This window comes from Podarcis cretensis (assembly GCF_951804945.1).
Source record: "Podarcis cretensis genome assembly, chromosome: 7".
NCBI lineage: Eukaryota > Metazoa > Chordata > Lepidosauria > Squamata > Lacertidae > Podarcis > Podarcis cretensis.
In genome coordinates, this window is record NC_137176.1 from 10,057,485 (window position 1) to 10,078,417 (window position 20,933).

Below are 20,933 nucleotides of genomic sequence, written 5' to 3' on the forward strand. Positions count from 1 at the left end.
GATGGACCTTCATGGTCCATCTCTCCATGGACCTTCTCCATGATCCTTTCAGCAACAGTTGGACTTTTAAAAATTCACCCATGCTTCTAAATTGTGTTTTAATTCTGGTTTGTAAAGTATTGAATGTTCCCTGTATGCAAGGAAGTTTCTTTTCTTTTGCTGGCCTAAAAAAAGAAAATTATTGTATGCTGTGTTTTTAATACTTTCTTGTAAGCCACCAAGGACATGTTTATTAAGGGGCAGCTATATAAATCTAATTAAGAGTAATGGTGGTGATAAATATTTCTACCAACCATGCTATGCTCATTTAACACCCAGCACAGAATAAAAAATTATGATGAACCCATGCCCCTGATTAAGAACTAAATGCATGGAAAAAAATATTTCTGAAGAATGGTAGTTTTACGATCTCATGGTGAAAGAAGTATTGTTACCCTGAGATCAGCAGCTGAGTACCCTAGGAGACTGAAATGTTCTCTTGGGGGATTTTCATTTTTGCCAGATTTTTGGGTCAGATTCGTGTCCACTCCTTTTGTGCAGACTTTTTTTGTCCCATGCAGACAGCGAAAGGGCATTGTTAAGGCATTGAAAGATGACCAGGTGAAAGAGCCCATGGCGCTTGGCTTGGCTTGGCCTCCCCCCACCTGGGGGGCCTGGGAATAGTCCTGGGGGCCAGATAGAGAGGCCTTCTGTTCCTGGCATATTTTGTTGGAAAACAGGCGAGATGATGATGATGATGTTTCTAAGGAGATTCTTGAAGCTGGCTTTCCTCTTTTTAACCATGATAAGTGGTTGACTTTACAGATTATTTTGTGCGCAAACAGAAAAGATTTTGTGTGCCTTATTAAGTGCCTGAGATGTTGTGACATGTAACACTGTGTACCTCTTTGATCGGGATTCCTGTCAGCACTGCTGCAAAGAGTAAAAGACAGCAGTTATGGCAGAAAGGGTTGTGTTTGTGGTTTGGCGGGGTGGGGGGTGGGGCTGAGGAGAGGCTCAACTAAGAGACTCCATTTGAACCCAACTAAGAAGTTTATACACCCATGTATGTTTTGTCATTTGAAGACTCATAGTCACTGCAGAAAAAACTTACTGTATTTTTCGTCCTATAGGGCGCACCGGCCCATAGGACGCACCTCGTGGGTTTTTTTTGGGGGGGGGATGAATAAAAAAAATTATTTCCCCCCCAGCCGCGGCTGCAGCCCCAAGCCTTGCGCACATCTGCCCGAAGCACGGGGCGCCCTCCGGAGGGCTCCCCCTGTTTCGGGCTGCAGGCTGCTGCCCGCAAGCCTTGTGAGCCCGCAGGAACTCCCGCCGGGCTTGCAAGGCTTGCAGATAGCTTCCTGAAGCCTGGAGAGCTAGAGGCATCGGTGCGCACCGACCCCTCTCACTCTCCAGGCTTCAGCGAAAGCCTGCATTCGCCCCATAGGACGCACACACATTTCCCCTTCATTTTTTTGGGGGGGAGTGCGTCCTATGGGGCGAAAAATACAGTAATTGAAACAGAAGTGATGTGGTGGTTCAGTCCTGGGCTTATTCCCACATGCAAGTCACCACTTGATAGTAGGGTCATCAGGTGACAAGTGTGCATGTGTGAACCAGACTTAACTCTGGTTAGCATAATCATTTTTCAGAAATTTAGATTGGGTTCAGGTGTATAAATGAAACAGTTTGCTCAAATCGTAACCTTTTTGGGTGCCTTAGGCTGTCTTCAGAACCTACAAAATCTCATGCCAGCTAATGTGATGACTTGCATGTAATCTGAGGGAGAAATCAAGAATGATGTTAATATTTTTCATCTTAAGGATGTCAGGTGGAATAACTCTGCTCCATGCCTGAAAGTTATTTCCCCTAATATATGCATATTTGTAAATACTGGAGGAACTGCATAACAAAATTTGGTTAAGTGTGGATTTAAATGGATAGCTCTGTCTTCAGTTTGCATATTATTTTGGAAAGTGCAAATCTGACAGAGTCACCTTTAAATGTGAACTGAATTTAATTTCTAATGGAGTATAGCATTGGTGCCCAAATCCCTACATTTAATCAAGCAAAAGTAAAGCATTTTGTTTTTAAAAATCTCAAGCACACTCAAAACATCAACAGGTCCTCTGGTTTAAAGGAGAACAAAACATAGCTCAGTCAGTAGAGCATGAGATTCTTAATCTCAGGGTTTGAGCCCTATGTTGGAGAAAAGATTCCTGCATTTCAGGGGGTTGGACTAGATTACCCTTGTCATTCCTTCCAACTCTACAATTCTAGGATTCTGTGTATTTGTGAACAAGCAGTCTGGTTTGATGCCGAGAGATACTTGTGCCATTTATCCATTTAGACATGGATTGCTTGTGTTTTATTACCACTATTCAGAGCCTTTGTGATGCAAGAAAAGTCTGTATTGTTTCTCAATACTATATTTGGAACCTGTTCTTTGGGCTGGTCACTGTGTGTTTATTGCAGAGGAGCAGTAGGAACTTGCAAGCAGGTCATGTCAATAAATGTATAAAAGCCCAAGAGACACAGGGGGATTTTTCAGGGAGATACTTACCATGTCATGAAGTGAGGCAGAAGAAAGGCTTGTGAAAAGATTTACTTTCTGAGGTTTTCCATCACTGCTACATAGAGTTACTGCTATATAGAAGACATAAATTCTACATTAAAATATTGAGGGAGCTATCCAGATAAATTAGTCTTGTTCTAAATAACACCATTTGTATCCATATGATATAAAGCAGTGACAAACTGGCCTTTATTTAGATATTATAGATGAATAAACCTGTCAGGAGAATAACTTAATTACATATGCCTCCCATGTATACAGAAGTTATAATTTAGTACTTTCGGGTAATTGGAATACAATGTAGAAGAAGCACATTGTGTTTTGAATTACCATTTTAATATTCTTTTTAGAGATTGAACACTATTGTTCAAAAGGTTTTGTTCTCTTTTATTCTCTATTCATCTTGACTTGAATCGGTGGGGGGAAACAGGGTTAGTTACATAAGATGGAAAGTTTGTTACCTTTTTCAGCGAAAAGAACAGCTCCGTCACTGGGATATGTAGCAGACAGAATTTAAAATTGGATTTTTGTATCCATTTTCCTCATAGACATGTCTGTATTATTAAGCAGCAGAGTTGTCAAAGGAGCTTCCAGACTGACCGCTTTTAACTTTAAGTTGTCACACAAACTTTATTCTTCGTCTTCGTAAAAAACTTTTAATTTGTTGGTCTATGGCCTGTTCGCATGTATGGCATAGAATGGGATCTGGAGACACCAGAGACTTGTGAGACTGCTGTTTGCAGATGGAACTGGGGGTAGTTGAGCTGAGATCCTATCTTCACAGCTAGAGAATCCTCTTGGGCCTGAAAATCAAGGGACACCAGTGAGTCCTTCCTGCATGAAATAAAGCCCCCAGATCGGTAATTGCTGCTCCGTCTGGGCAGCATGTTGAGGGAAGCCACCATGCTATCCTCATCTCCTGCAGGACTACTTGACTGCTTGTCTGCCATGGGAGTCCCAACCTGCCTTCCATCTTGGTGTGGCTGGTCATCTGCCCACCTGCCTGATACTTGCCAGCCCTAGGGTGCCTAATAGAACCTCAGTTACTCCATATTCAGTGTGATGTGCAAATCGTTCTTCTCTGTAGGGAAAAAATATCTGTGGAGAAAGAGTGATGTGCCTTTAGAATTTCCACCGAAGTTTACATGGATTAGGAAAAGATTTGAGCCAGGAGTGGGAAACCTTTCTCAGTCCAGAGGCAGCATTCCTTTATAGGCAATCTTCTGGAGACTTCGTGCAGGTGATGACTAGAAGCCTAGGCAAACATGGAAGGAGCAAGAGATGTGGGTCTTCCTGTTGTTTGGTAGGTTACATTCCAGCCACACATAAATTGGAGGTTTCTATCTTTCTGTGGACTCAGGCAAGCAAGATGCATTATCATAGTTAAGCAATCCAGTAAGGTAAACACACTTAAGAACAACACAGCACAGGACTGGTGAAGGATGTGGTCTGGGGACAGTGGGAGACACCTGAGGGACAAATAGAGAGGCTTGGAAGGACATATCTATCACCTCCAAATGTCCTCCAGCATGCAGAATCAAAGATTTGGATTGCTCTGTTGGCTTCCTTTAAGAAAACAGAAACAGTAGGTTTATAAAGCAAAAACTGAAAACATTTTTAATTAGCAAATAAATACTGCTTCTGTCCTTTGGCTCTCATGTTATACCTCAATTCTATAATTTTTGCTTGCTATTTTATTTTGCTTTGGTCCTAAAAAAAATATGCAATAATTTGTGTTCACCTGGTGCTTCAGCATGCTCAAAAAGTGCTGTCTGATGTATATCTATTCTATGAGTTCAGTGGGGCTTCCTCCCAGCTTTGTGGATATAGGATTGCAGCCAAAATGCTTAGCACACATTATCTTGTAATTCTTGCAAGGATTCCATGCCAGTCCTGCATGGTTGGGCAATACCTTTATCCCAAACCCCCAATAGTAGTGGTGGTGTGGGAAGCTGAGGAAAACAGATTTTTTCTAAAGCCATCTAATGAATTAATGCCAGAAGAAAGATGCAGACGGGGCCTTTCTGATTCATAGTTCAGTCTGCTAATCTAGTCACTACTCTTCTTCCAGCTCATATGTGAAACGTCTGCATAATGGGAACCTGTATACCTCCACAATTCACCATTCACAGAAAGAGAGGCTCATGGCTCCCTTGATGCAAAAAAATGCACTTTAAGCTGTAAGAGCATCTTTATAAATGCCACTGTGCCCATCTGCAGGTTTATCTCTCCTACCCCCCCCCCCCCCCTTTATGGCTTTCAAGCTTTTCCAGTGCCATTTCTGTCCTTCATCAATTTCCATGTAGCTTTTTTTTTTACCTCTTCAGGAGGTAAATGTCTTTGCCAGTCAATGAGAATATGCTACTTAGCTAATGCTCTTGAAGCGTTACACGTGGGAGACAGCTGAACAAGTAATAATGGCAACGCATCAGACCAGAAGAGAGAGCAAGACCGATGAGCAGGAATAAAGTGAGACTCTGATAATAAGAAAAGGCAGAGAGCTGGTATCGGCGTGAGGGAAGGAGCTGAATATGAAAAGATGCCTCTTGAAAGCCACTTTGAGTTTCTTAAGTTCTAGTTTCTGGCTTGGGCACCCATTGCTTTAATTAGGGGACATTCAGAGGACTGACAGTTCCTCTCTCTTGCAGAGCATACTCCATTAGCAGCAGGAAGAATTTCTCCCTTTCTGATAACACAAGAATGGGGAAGCCATTCGATGAGGCTGATTGGGAATCGGTTCAGTACAGGCAACAGGAAGTACTTCATCACGCAATGTGCAATGCACTCGTAGAATTCACCACTTAAAGATGTGTGGTGATGGCCGCTTTGAATAAGGGACTTTCTACTGATTTGTTGAGATCTCTCATATTCTTCTTGAGGGACGTTCTCTCCCTCCCCTGATTTTATTTTACTGCTTCCAGAGATTTTGCCAGTCTCATTTGCATGTCTTCTAGATCACTGGAAATCATAAAGGCCAGCAGGTGCTCCTATCCGCACTATGAATAAATGCTCCAGGATTTTTGCGTCCAATTGGCATTTGAGTGACTAGAGTGGGGCTATAGTTAGCACCTATACTGGACACAACCTAGGTAAGGGTGCAAAAAGTGAGCATCAAGTAATAGCTGTCAGAATGAAGCCAACTTGTGTAACGTTTGCTTTTCATACAGGATAGTAGATGAAAAGTTGTTTTTTAAAAGATAATATTTGTAACAATAGCAGGACAAATGTAGCCTTGTATCTAAAGCTGCCCTTGTACAAGTGAAATGGACTTCCCATGTCCACTCCACTCCACTCCACTCCACTGTAGATACTTCCCTGTGCTCCATTACATGAGTGGAGCTTCCATCCATAAACACCAAACACTATTCAAACCGGTGCAGGATCATCTTGTGCACTGAACATACAAAACATTACTACATGCAAGGCATATTGATTCATGTACCCTTAGGGAAACCACTTATTGAGGCTTGTACCCAGAAACCAAATAGATGACTGATTATTACTTATTGGCAAAAATATGGATTGCAGAGGATTCTGATCAGTGCCACCTCTATTTATAGGTTCAATAAACCTATTCCAATTTGCATTGCTGCTTTGAGGTTTAGTAGGGATAGCAGATTAGACCAAGGGATAGTCCTGTGCCAATAGATACATGGATATGTGTCTACTCAGATGCAATTCCTGTTGAGGTCAGTGGCGTTTACTCCCGGGTACATTGTTATAGGATCACAGCCTAAAGTACACAGATACTGCTGTTGCGGGAGGAGAAAACTGGAGTTATAACATTAGGTTACAGCCAGCTGTCTTTCTGCACAGCAGCTTCAGAGGAGAAGCCTCAGCAATGAAAACTTGCAAGCTTCATCAACAGTTCATAAGCCATTCTTAACTCGTGCCAGCTCTTATGTGCGTGGAATTGAGAGGCTGCCTCTGGCATTGAAGTGACTGGTTACGGCACTGCAGACAGATGAGATACATTATAGCGCAAAAGTGCCTGGAGACAGCCATCCAGAGGGCATCAGTCTCTTAGGATGAAGTTCCGATGGCTGGGCGGGAGACTTGAGTAGAGTCAGGACAGTTGTTGAAGCCTCTGGCAGGTAGGCAGAGTTGTTGATTATTAAGTACACCCCCTCCCCCCCCAATTTTGCATGCTCCAATTAGAGAGTCTGCCAAGAAATTTGCAAAACGGAGCGAACTTTTATTTTATTTTTAAAAGAAACCTAAGAATTTTCATATATAGTTTAACTTTCATTTGATGCTTTGCTTGTTCTTTCAGAAGAGAAAGAAATGGCCAGCTTTGTGAGAAGTATTTCAGTGCAGAAGTGTTTGTGTATGTGGGTCTATTTCTGCAGGAAATACGAAGCTCTGAGCAATAAAACTCTGAACTGAATCAAGGTACTGGAACATTTGTTAATCCAAGTACATTAGGACATAACAGGAGCCCAGAGGTGTCATTTTTGTTAGTATTCAAAGCATCTTTCAGTAGTACTGATGTTGCTATTTATAGGCATATTAAGACCTGTGAAAGAGACTTGAAGCTGAGAGGCCAGAATTTTGCTTAAAGTTGACTGGATAAAGGTGATATTGGAGAATGTACCTTTCTCAAAACCCTTTTATCCATCTGATGTTATGATACTGATCTTGTGGAGAGCTCAGGAGACACACCTCATCCAGTGGGAGAGCTTTGCTAGACACGACAGAGGTAGCCCAGAATGTTTTGTCAGAGGTAGCCCAAGAAAACTGAAATCTCATCCAAAGGTCCTAAGAAAGGGCAATGAACTCCCTCAAAAGATGGTGGACTCTGCTTTCTTGAAGGTTTTGAAGCAGACATCAGATGGCCACCTGTCACAGAAGCATTAGCGCTTCCCCGCTATCCCCAGAGCTTGCAGGGCAAGCTTCGTTTTGCGAAGCAAGCCCATAGGGAGATGCGTCTTGCGAAGCGGCTAAGAAAACGAAAAACTCCTTCGTCTAGCGAGTTTTTCGTCTTCCGAGGCGTTCGTCTTGCGGGGCACCACTGTACTATGATTCTGTGAAATATATAATAATCTACATTGGAAAGCCAGTTGCAGGCCTTTTGTTTCGCTCTGTTAGGGTGGCAAACTATGACCAAAAGAAGCAGAACTTGCAGCAACTGTGCCCTCCAAAACCCTAACCCTAACCCTAACTCCCATGAACGCCAGCCAGCAGGTGCTCTTAGGAGTAGTAGTCCCAAACATATGGAAGGCACCAGGTTGGGAAAGAATGACTTTCAGCATAGAAAATATGCATATTTTGCAAATTCTTTTTTATTATTTACGTCTTACATAATGTAATCATGTCAAAGAAAAATCTAACCTGGGTTTTTCCCTGTTAGCATGACTGTCGATTGTGTTCTAGAAGAAGAAAGAAAGAGGTTGAGGGAAGGAAAACTCCTTGGTGATTTCCGGGATTTTGGACCATAGTAAAATTGGGAAGAAGATTGTGGGTATGTGGATAATATTTGGTCATTGAAGGTTCCATAGTCTTATAAGGAGGAAGTTAAAATGGCCAGAGACTTTTAACAAGAAAATCCTTCCTTTTCCTCTGGTGCTGTTGACCCATAGTACAAGGAGGATTTTTTTTTAATTTTTAATTTTGTTTTTTTTTTTAAAGATATTTATTTATTTTTAACAGGAAAAAAAAGAAAAACATCAGAAAAATACAAAACAGCAAAAACAATCACAAACAGATCAGATAAGTAAAAAGAGTTAAACATAAAAACTCCAATTTTTAGGTTCGTATTTACATAACTTACTTTCTTGACCTCACACCTCCCTTTTTTGTGTTCCTCTTTGTCCAATCAGATACAGCAAATCCTTACCCTTTTTCAAAACTAGTTTCCAATTATTAAAATCGCTTCTATTATGTCTCCAATCTTTTAATTTTAAATTTTGGTCTGTGGGGAGGTAATAGAGCAGTGCATTAGAAGGGCTTGAGATCTAGCAACTTGAGACATCAACCTGCATGGAATTTTCTTCATCAGGTAGAACACGGGGTGTTTTGCCACAGCCTCATGAACATTGTCATGGTAAGGGCAGTCATTTCAACTTATCCACTATGGTGGTAAACGGAGCTGGGGGAGGCCATAGAAATCATCTTCCCACCCACCACCCTTAACAGGGCTTCAGCTAGTAAAGTCAATGATGAACTGAAGGTGAAGGTCTGCTGCCCTGGGTACTAGTTTACTGCTTCTCCCACCTCCCACATGGTGGGCATGGCCCAGTAACCAGTTAGCAGATACACTCGTACCTTGGTTTACAACCATAATCTGTTCCGGAGGTCCGGTTGTAAACCAAAACAGGTTGTAACCCAAGGCACGCTTTCGCCAGTGGGGCCTCCAAAATAATAATAATGGTTTTAATAATAAAAAAGGGTTGTAATCCAAAAAAAGGGACACGCACTTCCGGGTGTGACATGATTGTAATCCAAAACAGTTGAAATCCTAAACAGTTGCAAACCAAGGTACCACTGTACTTCACACGCCTTTGCTACGGCTAGGAATGACCCTGGATCCTGTACTTCAGCATGGCATGCTATAATTTCTGCACAGAGTCTGGAAATTCTAACAGGCTTAAGACTTGCTCATTAGCAAGTTAAGCATGCTTCTTCAATCCCATTAAAATCAAAGGAACCTTAAGTGCTTCAAGTACTGCTGATTTAGTGGGGCTTAGGGTCAAACTACCCATTACAGTGAATGCACAGCACTCAACAACATATTTTTTCTTTTCACTAAATTCAGATGTGGTTGGGGGAGTAGTTGGGACCACAGCATGCAGGGAGGAGAGGTTTGCCCCTCCCACCCACACCCACCCTGCAAGGCGCATCCTTGAGGCTTAGAAAAAAGTTCCCATTGGCACTATCAAGAACTTTCCTCCTAAGCATCATAGCTGTGCGGGAGTGGGGTATTTTCATTCCAATTGTAGCTGGAGAGAAGAGGAAGGAGCTTCCTCTCCCTACAGACTGTACTCTCCATGACTCTTCCCTCCCCATGCCTGTAATTAAAGAAAAAACGAAGATGTAGCTGTCCATTATGCATATAGCATAATATGGAGTTTGGTCCTTTAAGAATGCTTAACTTCTCCCAGATTTAGCTTTCAGTTTTTATCCTACCAGACCATTGCTAAGATGGCTAATTCATTCTTTAAAAGAAGATTATTAGGATTAATAAGAAAATATGAATGCCATTTTCTCTGATTAAGAGGACGAAAATGATACAGTATTATGTTCCAAGATTTACTTTAGCAAAGAAGATATTACTGGCTCTTAGCCAAAATACTTTCCCAAGATAAAAGTCGTCTTGGCTTTACTGGGAGCTACGTGCATGTATTTAAGAATATGAATTGAAGAGTGCAGAGTCTGACATTTATGCCTTGTATTTTCAGAGAAACATCAAGCCAAAATCAAGCCAAATTATTCCCTCTCTGCAGTAGTGAAGGGAATTAAATTGCCTTCCACAGTCTAAGTTGGCAAATGAAGCATTTAGATACGAGCATAAATGAAAAGGCACACCATTTTAAAAAGCATGTCGGAAACAACACATTTTGGTTGCACAGAAATAAGTGATCACACGGTGCATTTCTGGGAAGACATATTTTCCATGTCTTGAGATATTTTTACTCAGAAGCAATGAAGAAGGCAGTGGATATTGTATTCAACAACTTTTACACATTAAGTAGGTTTAAAGGGATGTACATTGGGCTTCCTTGCGAGTCTGCCCACCCCCCCAAAGTTTGGAAGCCAAGTGTTGACTTCACAGCTAGATATTAGAAATGGAGTCCCACTAGGGTAGGGCAACAGTATCATATGCATATATCGACACAGATATTGTCTGTTAAAGTTTGACTCGGGTTCTAATCCTATATCCACAAGTGGGAGTAAGCTCTCTAATTTAGTGGGGCTTATTTCTGGATAGGCACGTGCTGGATTGTATTCATAGAGTCTAATCAAATTGAGGAACCTATGAAATCCCTTTTTTAAAAAAATTCAACCTTCAATTCTACAGATTTTGACAGGTTTTTTTTTTTTATAGAAATATACATTCCTCTCCCATAAACATATGTTTTCTACAAGCTCAAATATTAAAACAAATATACATAAAACAGAAAAGAAAACGAACATTTTCATCAAAATGTTCTGCTTTTTGTATTTTTACTGTTGCTATGATAATTGCTTTTGTTTCTGATGTTTTTTTTTTAATCTATTTTATATTTTATGGTTCTCTTTTGCAGGCTATCTTGAAAATCTAGATTAATAATAAAAAAATGTGGGAAAATACAATTTTTGGCTAATAAGATACCAATTTTAATTTTCTGTCCAATGTATTTGACTAGAGAATTGAAGGAAGAATGTCTAATTTTTCAAGAAAGAGTCTAGTAGCACTTTAATGATTATGCATTTATCCAATGAAGTTCTACTCCATGTAGACCCAATGAAATTAATGGACCTAAGTTAGACATGTCTATTTATTAAATTTTTATTAAAGATTTTCTTTGGTTGCAAAGGTACGTGCTTTGTCTCTTTTTTTCAGGTCGTAGAGTCTTTTCTACAAATCAGTTACATTAGATGTGAGACTTTAGTGTTTGATGCAGTATAAGGTTGGGGGAAAAGAGAGGGGGTGGGCTGGTAAAACTTAGATTCTTTGACTTAGTGTATGTGTGGGGGTTTTGTGTCAGTGTCATTTAGGTAGGTTCTTTTTCTATTCATTTATTATTTTTTTCTTTCAGTGAGAGAAGTTGAGTGGAGCAAGCCAGGGCATGGTTGGTTGTCTTTATTTGACTGCAATGATAGTTGTTTACGTGTGTTTGGGATGGAGGGAAGAGAGAGATGGTTGGGTCAAGTTAGCCATATTGATTCGTATGCTTTCAGTGAATTCTTGTTTGCTTTCAGTGAATTCTTGTTGTTGGCCTGTTGGGCTACGTATGTAATAAAGGAGAGCAATAATGGGGTGAAGACATTCTCTTTTATTTGTCCCAGTGTCTGTTTCAGTCTGTTGGTTAGATTTTCCAGTAAGGCTGTTTCCCATACGGTTTGGTACCAGTTCACTCCTGACAGGTCCCCCCCCATGCTTTTGGCTGCTCAGAGTAGGTGGGTTATAAGCTCTTCATAATATAAATGGGTGTTATCATTTTGGAAAATGTTCAATAGTTAAAAAAGGGTAAAGGTAAAGGGACCCCTGACCATTAGGTCCAGTCGTGACCGACTGTGGGGTTGTGGCGCTCATCTTGCTTTATTGGCCGAGGGAGCCGGCATATAGCTCCCTCGTGGCCAGCATGACTAAGCTGCTTCTGGCGAACCAGAGCAGCGCATGGAAATGCCGTTTACCTTCCTGACTATTTATCTACTTGCACTTTGGCATGCTTTTGAACTGCTAGGTTGGCAGGAGCAGGGACCAAGTAATGGGAGCTCACCCCGTCGCAGGGATTCGAACCGCCAACCTTCTGATCGGCAAGTTCTAGGCTCTGTGGTTTAACCCACAGTGCCACCCGCGTCCCTGTTCAATAGTTAGGCGTGTCCATTAATTAAAATGGGTCTATTCTGAATAAAACTAAAGCTGGTTAGCACCCTAAACCTCTTTTTGTGACGTAGCTACAATCCTATGCACCCTGGGATAAGCTCCGTTGAAGTCCGCTGTGCTCCCTTCTCAATGTGTAGGTCTCGCCAGTAAAGCACATTTAAGTTTCAATGATGTGTCTTCTTTAGTCAGTTGTAATGCAACCTTTAGTTTTTAATTAGAAATGCAAACAGTATTACAGACTATTTAATCTGCTAGCCTGGGGAAGGAATCACATCAGTCGGTGAGAAGCACCTTGAGTTTTGTCTGTGACCATAAGAGCTGCACTCAAAGAGAGTCTGCTTGTTCCAACGGGTCAATATAAATATGTTAACTGAACAAGTATTATCCTACCGAGAGACTGGCTTTCTCTGTCTCTAGACCTAATCAGACTAATCTGACACAAAACCTGAAAGCTCCATTACAGTGGTACCTCGGGTTAAGAACTTAATTCATTCTGGAGGTCCGTTCTTAACCTGAAACTGTTCTTAACCTGAAGCACCACTTTAGCTAATGGGGCCTCCTGCTGTTGCCGTGCCGCCAGAGCACAATTTCTGTTCTCATCCTGAAGCAAAGTTCTTAACCCGAGGTAATATTTCTGGGTTAGCGGAGTCTGTAACCTGAAGGTTTGTAACCTGAAGCGTCTGTAACCTGAGGTACCAGTGTATAAGCATAGTGAGCATTGAGTTGAAGCCTTGATGATAATTTCCAAAAGGAAAGGAAAACACACACCAATAAATAAATTTTAGAAAGGGGCAAGTGGACACACAAAGCACCCCCCCACAAGACTCTTGCACCCCACTCCCTCTCCTTTATATGTCATTTCCTTTTCTTTTTTGTTCGACTTGTTTTCTTCTTTTTACATGAGAAGCAAGCATGTTTGATGTACAGTGGTTTTGCTACAAATTGTTAAAACATAATATTAATTAAAAAACATTTTTAAAAGTTGTTTTTGGGGTGTGTACATGAACCAGACTTTTGAATTACCAGACTTTGGGGAAGCCATAATAGTCTTCATAGCCTTGAATTAGAGGACCTGGGAATCTCCATTCCTTAACTGCATTACATATCCATAACTACGTATTATTGTGTCACTAGGGAAATGTGAGAGCACTGTTTTGTGATTGTGGTGTAAAACCAGGTCTTGACTTCCAAATAGTAGCCGTGCTTTCCTCTTTCTGTTTTTGCTTGGATATATTTTTGCCTCATATTTTATTTACTTTTGTGTGTGCGGTTGGCCTAGTTTTCCACTCATTGGAAAATTTCCCAGAACATGCTTTTTGCAAATCTTTGCTGAGGAACTGTCAAACTTTCTCATTGCAAAATGGAATTGACAGACTGGCTGTTAGATATCAAGCTCTGACACCTTGCTAATCAGATGTCCTTCCCTGGTTATCAGTTTTTAGGGTAAAACTGTGAACTAACAATCTGTAACATTTTCTCTCTGGGTTGTATACCCGGGGTGACAACACTGGTTTTTACTGAGCACTGGGATGGCAGTCAGGAGGTAAGGCAAGGTGATACGAAAGCAGCTCGGTCTCTGTTTGAGCAACTCATTGTTCAGACTGAGGAGCTGGGGCAGAATCAGCATTTCATTGGACTGGATGCCCTGTGTGCCTGTTCTGTTTCAGTAGCCACCTGCCATGTTGGTTCTGAAGTACAAGAGATTGGGGTAGTGCCCTCCTCTGGCATGTTACCATGTTTGGCACCAAGAGTAGGGCTGTTCCTACAGAGGTCAAGATCAGATTCTGATAGGCAACAAAGATAAGTTTGGACAAAGCGAAGTCTTCATCAGCAAGCTCTGGACTCAGCAGATGGAGCATAACTATACTGTTGCTCAGGATTTTGGAAATATCACTGGTTTAAGGATCCTCACCCAGTAGCAAGGGAGGCTGTTGTTTCAGCAGGGTGCAAATGCCTTCTGAGACTTCATAAAGGCCAGCCTGTGCTATTAGCTGTGTTTCAACTGAGAAGCTACTTGGGATCTTATAGGTTTGTTGCCATATTCCATAGTCATTGGCTCTTTTAGCAAGGGGGTGACAAGGTTGCATTGGAAGAATTCTCAGTCGTGTTTGGTCTGGAAGGCCCTGGTAGTAGAGATGGAGACACCTCATCCAGGTTGTTTTCTGAGCTTGGAGTTGGTGTAAGGATGGGGTCAACAGCTGTGGAAGATGACCATCTTTATGCATCTCCCTCTACTGCAGTCTGGTGGAATGACTTCCAGCAGAGGCAAGGATGAGGTGGCAGCAAATGGTAGTTTTGTTTCAACTGAGCTGTTGGCATGGGCTATACTATCCCACCTCTGGAGCAAAAGAAACAGGTTTTCACCACTCTCACAAGGCTACAGTGTTAAGCGTTGTTTCAGAGAGCTGAGCTAAGAGCAGACCCCAACAAAGACGGCGCAACTCATTTCTGTGTGCCAAAATGTGACTTCCAAGCCATGTTCAGAGGGAGGTGAGGTCCTCTTTTTCCTGTTAGGTGTGGAGTAAGGCTGCTGCTCTTTGTGAAAGCGAATTAGATACGAACCTGCTGCACTCAGGAGCTGTAGCGGCATGTTTTAAACCACTCAGGGGCTGCACTTTATTAATCTCTGAGGAAGATTTTGCCGGGTTCTGCTTTACATACATTTCAAAAGGACCCTGGAGTAGTCTTTGAGGGATTAGCTTGTTAAATTTATCCTTCTTCCTTGTAAATGGAGGCCTTTCCTGCAGAAAGGCAGTTCACGGTAGCCTAATTTTCTGCATTTAAAACACCAGCAGTCACATCATTAGGTATGAGGACTTCTTCAGTCCCTTTCCCTTTGCCTTGTTCTTCCATGGCATCTTTCTTCAAGGCATTTAGGTTCCCTCCCTCTCCCCTCCCTGTACCTTATTAGTAGCAGCTCAAGCACACTTTGAGACAGTGATACTAATTCCCCATCATCTGGTCAGGCTAAAATCTGGCTATCAAATATGTAACTTACCTGCTGGTATAGCTCCCATTGTTAAAGCAACACTGCATCTTACTTATTTTAAATACTTTTATGCCACCCTCCATTGAAGGTCCCAAGGCAGTTCATGGCAATGTAAAGCAAATTCAGTAAAATTAACATCAAAACAAGAATACAACAAGATTGGAAAAACGAGAAGCTGAAAGAACCAAAACTGGGAACCTGCAAAGCTTCATTCCCAGCTGCTCTCCCCACCCCTGGGTTTTCCAGATAAGTGTTTGTCACACTATAGGCGTGTTTGCTTGGCTAAGTGGTGGGTGGCTGCTCTTACGCTGGCTGATAGATGAGACCCGAGTGCTCTTTCCCCCTTGACTTCTGCAGTCCAGAGCAGCTGACAGTTGAAGCAGAGTGTTCGCCATTATTGATATTTTCTCTTTGAGAAAGAGGGTTTTCCAGATGGTTTGAGGGTCAGAGGGGGAAGTGCATTGGCAACTGACAGGCAACCGTTGTGTTTGAATGTTTTATACATGCAGCTTGTGCGTAACATTTCAAATCCTAACAGGCGCTGTCTGTCTCTGTAAGATACGTCTCTGGTTCTCATTAGCCACAGTATTTGGCAGCTTGTCAATTTTTAATGTTTTTATCCTTCAAGTATTCCTTTGAAATGGGGAGACCTATTATCTTGCTTGTATAGGCATGGAACTGAATGGCAGCACATATTCCTGGCCTTCTCTCTTTCTACTTTCCTGCAGCAAGAAATGCACCTGCTTCTTAAAAGTTACCACCCAGCTTACTTTCCCACCCTGCTTCAATGCTTCTGCTAGCCAATGAACAAACTGAACTGAAGTTCATAAGAAGGTGTCTTATTCCAAGTCAGACCGCAAGTCCATCTAGCTCAGGGGTCGGCAACCTAAGGCCCATGGGCTGGTAGCGGCCCACAGGGCTCGTCTATCCGGCCCATGGCAACCCCTGTCGACCGCTCTTACCAGCGTGGCATGGGGACCGACTTCCGGGTTGATGGCACCTGTGCGCATGCGAACGGGCGTTCCTCCGACCCGGATGTGCGCCAGAAATAGTGTGCACGCATGCGTGCGGGATGGAGAAGTGCCCGTGCACATGTGCGCACGCTATTTCTGGCACGTGTCTGGGTCAGAGGAGCACTGGAAATAGCGTGTGCTCACGGGCGCTCCGCCGACCCGAAAGAGCATGCGTGTGCACATGCTCCGGCCCATCTTCCGATGGATGGAGCCTGGACCGGCCCAATATCTGATAAGCTTGCAGACCCCTGATCTAGCTGCATATCTCTAGGGTTTCAGCCCTACCTTGAGATGCTCTACCACTGAACTAGGGCTCTTCGCTTTATGTGGGGGCAAAGAGCACATTATCAGGAAATTTGTGCAATAAATCCCCAAATGTATTTTTTTGTTACTTGGCTTAAATGAAAAGCAATATTGGGAAACAATTTTGAGCAAGGAATCAGGTGCGTAGCACTTCCCTGCCAGCCATTTTTCCATTTCAAATTTCCCCCCCAAGTTGCTCCCCCCTCCCACAGGTTTCAGGTGCATATTTAAAAATTGTGCTTAAGCCTCCAGAATATGGGGATGGGAGCAACTTGGAGCAGATTGGTTTTGAGCAGCAAAATGGCATGCAGGGGGAGAGTTAAGCACTTCCATCATCTATTCCTCTGATAAAAAGACAAGTTCCCAGGGCTGCTTTTTATTACAAGGGGTGGGGGGGCTGTCAAGTGCCTTTTTGCACAACTGACTTTGCTTTTAAAAAGCATAACACATAATCTATTTAAATCTTCTTTCCTTTTTCAGAACTAAATGTAAAGGAATCGGATGTGAGAGTATGTGATGAATCATCGTGTAAATATGGGGGTGTTTGTAAGGAAGAAGGAGATAGTTTGACGTGTGCATGCCAATTTCTGGTAAGGAATTTTCACCTTTGTTATCTAATATGATCAAAAATAATGATATCCTCTGAAAAACTGTGTCAGTTTGAGAGGAGAGCTTTACAGTCATGTACCCATTTGATCTGGGACTCAGCTAGTTCGGTAAAGAAAAAGCGTTTTATATTTGTTGTATGTGCGATATAACACTGACACCAGATGGCGCTGTGAAGTCCCATCTTTCCCTACCGGATTTTGCTGTATGAGTTTACAATGCGCTTAACTGAAACGCTTCTTTGATGTGTCTAGATCCAGCTCTGGTGTAGCCTGTTCTTCAGAGGCTGAATAGAGCAGTTAATGTGCATAACAACTGACTGTTGTGCACATTCTCCGGGCCTCATGTGCACATAATCTGCCCATGAAGAGGGAATTGTACACATTTCCTGAACAAATATATAAACCTCCAAGAGCCCCCAAGGAATGTGCATATTTCAACAGCATTCTGTACATCCACTCGCCAGTAGTGAATTGAGCACAGCAGAAGGCGAGAGGCGGGGACGCACGGACTTAATTTTGGCCTTGCACATGGTACTGCTGAAATTTGAAAGACCAAAGTCCATCCCTGCTTTGGGCCACAGTGCCAAGAAACATTCTTCATTCCATTAACATCTGGAGAGAAGAAAATACTCTGTGTTCAGGTTTTCATTATATCTTTAAGAAACGATGCAAACGATGCATCTGTAATATTTTGCCCATTTTTAATTCCCTCTTTTGAAATGTGTGGTCGGCAGGGTCCTTTGTTGTTTAATAATAATACTTTCCTTTCCTGAGGGTCTTATTTGTTCACTTTTACTGTTGTATTATTATTAAACAACCACTACAATTTAATTGGGAAGTAAGAGCAATTAAGTGTGGAAACAAAGCAAAAAACTAAAATACGAAAATTCCAACAATAGCAAACTGCCGCTTGGTATCATATTTATGAACACATTTCATTAGGAAGGAAAAACTCTTTTGTGACTTGTAACCACCACTGAACAGTATATTTAGATTTTATCTTTTTTTATTTTTTTTTGCAACAGTGCGTTGTGGATAGGCACTTTAATATTAAACAAAAAACTTTCTGTACATTGTTGCCATTCTATTCAGTCCTGTGGCAGCCAAGCTGCAGCCTTCAGCGAGTGTGCTATGCTTTCTTTATCCTGGGGACATGAAAATGCCAATTTCTGCTTGTGCATTTCTGTCTCGCTGCTTTAGCTGCTGCTCCTTGGGCTGCTGTGGTTTGTTTTTGCAGCTGAATGGAATGGGCCTCTGGAAGGAAGCCATGAGCCACAAAATCAAACTCTCCGATTGCACCGTTGCCACTCCAGCTGAATACCTATACACGGGGTTGTGTAAATAATTTCTCTTTCTTGATTTTTTTCTCTCCCTTGCAGTGTCACACAAAATATATTCCTGTTTGTGGTTCAAATGGAGACACTTACCAAAATGAATGCTTTCTCAGAAGAGCTGCTTGCAAGCATCAGAAAGAGATAACAGTGGTGGCTAGAGGGCCTTGTTACTCAGGTGAGTAAACAGCAGTTAATGGGACAGCCTTTCTTATTTTATTTGTTGGATGTTTCAGTGTTTTTCCTAGGACCAGGATTCACTGATCAAGGGCCCACTTCTGTACTGAAATGTCATGTCCACTCTGGACATGGTCCCTCGGTCTCTAGGGGCTAGAGGAACTAGATACAGTGGTGAAACACCTGTAATTTTCAACTGCATGTCAGCACTGGTGAGCTTGAAAGCAGGAGGTCACATAAAATGGCAGCCGTTGAGGGATGCTGAACTATTCCTCTGACTGCCATTACCTCTGTTTAGCCCTATTCTTAGATGTTTTCTTTCCCCAATGTTTCCCTAACTGTTCATTTCTACATTACATTTGTTCTTTCACATGACATGAAAGCCACTTCAGAAAACTAATAGAATATAGTGCATGTTTAACATGCACTGTCATGTTATTTTAGTCTAGAAAAAAACAGTCTGCAGCCTTTATAACCTGGAAAATTGTGTGAGTAAAGTCAAGAAATTTGGGACAGGCACACAGTTATTTCCTTCAGTTTTTATGGGGAGATCATGTGCGGAACTGGTGATGGAGTGGCAAAATTGTCCAATGATATTCATGATTGTGTCACACCATGTACAACGTTCTGGTATGTTGGTCAAAAAGCTACAGTTCCATAATACAACTAGAATATGGGGCAGAAGCACTAGCAATATAATCAGGGAAGTTAACACAATATTCCCCACATTTTTATGAATCCATGGTGTGTCCCTGTCTCTCTCTCTCTCTCTCTCTCTCTCTCTCTGGGCCTTTCCCCCTGTATGGATAAAATGCTAGGCACCAGTTTGTCCCTCCTTGAGTTGCTGATTGATAAGGGTTGCCAGTTTTCTTTGCTGCTTGATAAGGGTTGCCAACATTTCATTTCTTTGTTGATAAAGATTTAATAAGGTCAAAAAGGCACTAAACAAAAAATAGCAATTAAAAATCAATAATAAGGTATCTTAGTCTTAAGTGTTCATTACAGTGGTCTTAAGTCATATGTGTTAAAGGAACTACAGTCATACCTCGGGTTAAATATGCTTCAGGTTGAGCGCTTTCAGGTAGCGCTCTGTGGCGACCTGGAAGTAACGGAACACATTACTTCCGGGTTTCGCTGCTCGCGCAGACGCTCAAAGTGACGCCACGTGCATGCGCAGAAGCAGCGAATCACGGCACACGAAGATGCACAGCCACGGGTTACGTTTGCTTCAGGATGTGAACGGGGATCCAAAATGGATCCCATTCGTATCCAGAGGTACCACTGTAGATGATTTTATTTAAGAAATGCATAACCATTCATTCAGAATTACATATTAGGTCATAATGTAAATAAGAACTCTTGAATCATACATTAAAAATCAACTCAACAATTGCCAGTAATAAACCTATTAAGTTGGCTTATTTCAAGGCATTTTCTGCATTTTTTTCTTTAGTATGTAAACCAGTTATCTAAAGAGTCCTTTTTCAGTTTTAGACTTCTCCCAAAGTCTCTTAAAGTAAGTTATTTCTTACATTAAAATCCTACGGGTGAAATCCAATATAGGAGAAGGAGGTTCCTACATGCACCGCAAGTATTCTCCTTCCTCTCCTCCCTACCTGCAGCCCCTCCAAACCCTTCCAAATCCTATCCAAGGGTCTGAGGGGCTGCAGCAGGGAGGAGAGGAGGGGGTAGTCCCATTGCACAAGAGGAAGCCAGTTTTGCTGGTAGATAGATGCATCGCTCTATGCCATGATTTTCTTTTGTTGGCTAGTTGGTATCGGGCCACTAGCAAGCAGACTGCAATCAAGATTTTACCTATTATTTTGCAGCTCTTAATATGATTCGCATCACCGAGCTTGCCTAAAAGCAAACAAGATATTCTCTTGGTGATTTACACCCTGTTATCTCTTTTGTATTTTCAAGCACATCTGCCTAGTGCTTTTATTATTTCCTTGCAATCCTGTGCTATCATCCTTGTACCTCATATTATCTTCCTTGCAGGAGAATGCCATGGGAAGTTGATACGTTTTTGTAGCCTTTGAGGAATATAATATAATAAATACAAGATCTTATAAAATATTATTTTGACTTCAGCATCCATTAAATAACTGGGCTCATCTCTGCATATAATGTTGCAGTGCAGAACTAAAATGCCAATCTTGTTTTAAAAACAGCAACAACTATTTTTAATTCCACTTTCAACTTCTTGTGAGTCAGATAATAAATACTGATTTTTAAAAAAACCTTTTGAGACTGAGAATCAGCTAATATGCTTTTAAAACTTTGTATTGTGGTAGCAATGGTTTACGTGACACAGTAAGCGCAACACCACAGTCCTGTTTTGATGCTGCATCATTTGTCAAGGTTTGGTTTAATGTTGTGGCCAAGCTTTTGGCTTACTAAACATGAGGTGTATCTAGGAACAG

General features: G+C 41.8%; 1 protein-coding gene across 3 annotated transcripts in view; it reads left to right on the forward strand.

The window, feature by feature from the left end:
- The window catches only part of TMEFF1 (transmembrane protein with EGF like and two follistatin like domains 1), a gene marked incomplete at its 5' end in the record, with an annotated part of 102,037 nt that overhangs the window by 40,826 nt on the left and 40,278 nt on the right, over positions 1–20,933 (forward strand). For all 3 annotated transcript variants that reach the window (XM_079983986.1, XM_079983985.1, XM_079983984.1), the window contains 2 exons: positions 16,872–16,981; positions 18,379–18,508. In XM_079983986.1, coding sequence (XP_079840112.1) covers positions 16,872–16,981; positions 18,379–18,508 — 240 coding nt within the window. The remainder of the gene's footprint in view (positions 1–16,871; positions 16,982–18,378; positions 18,509–20,933) is intronic.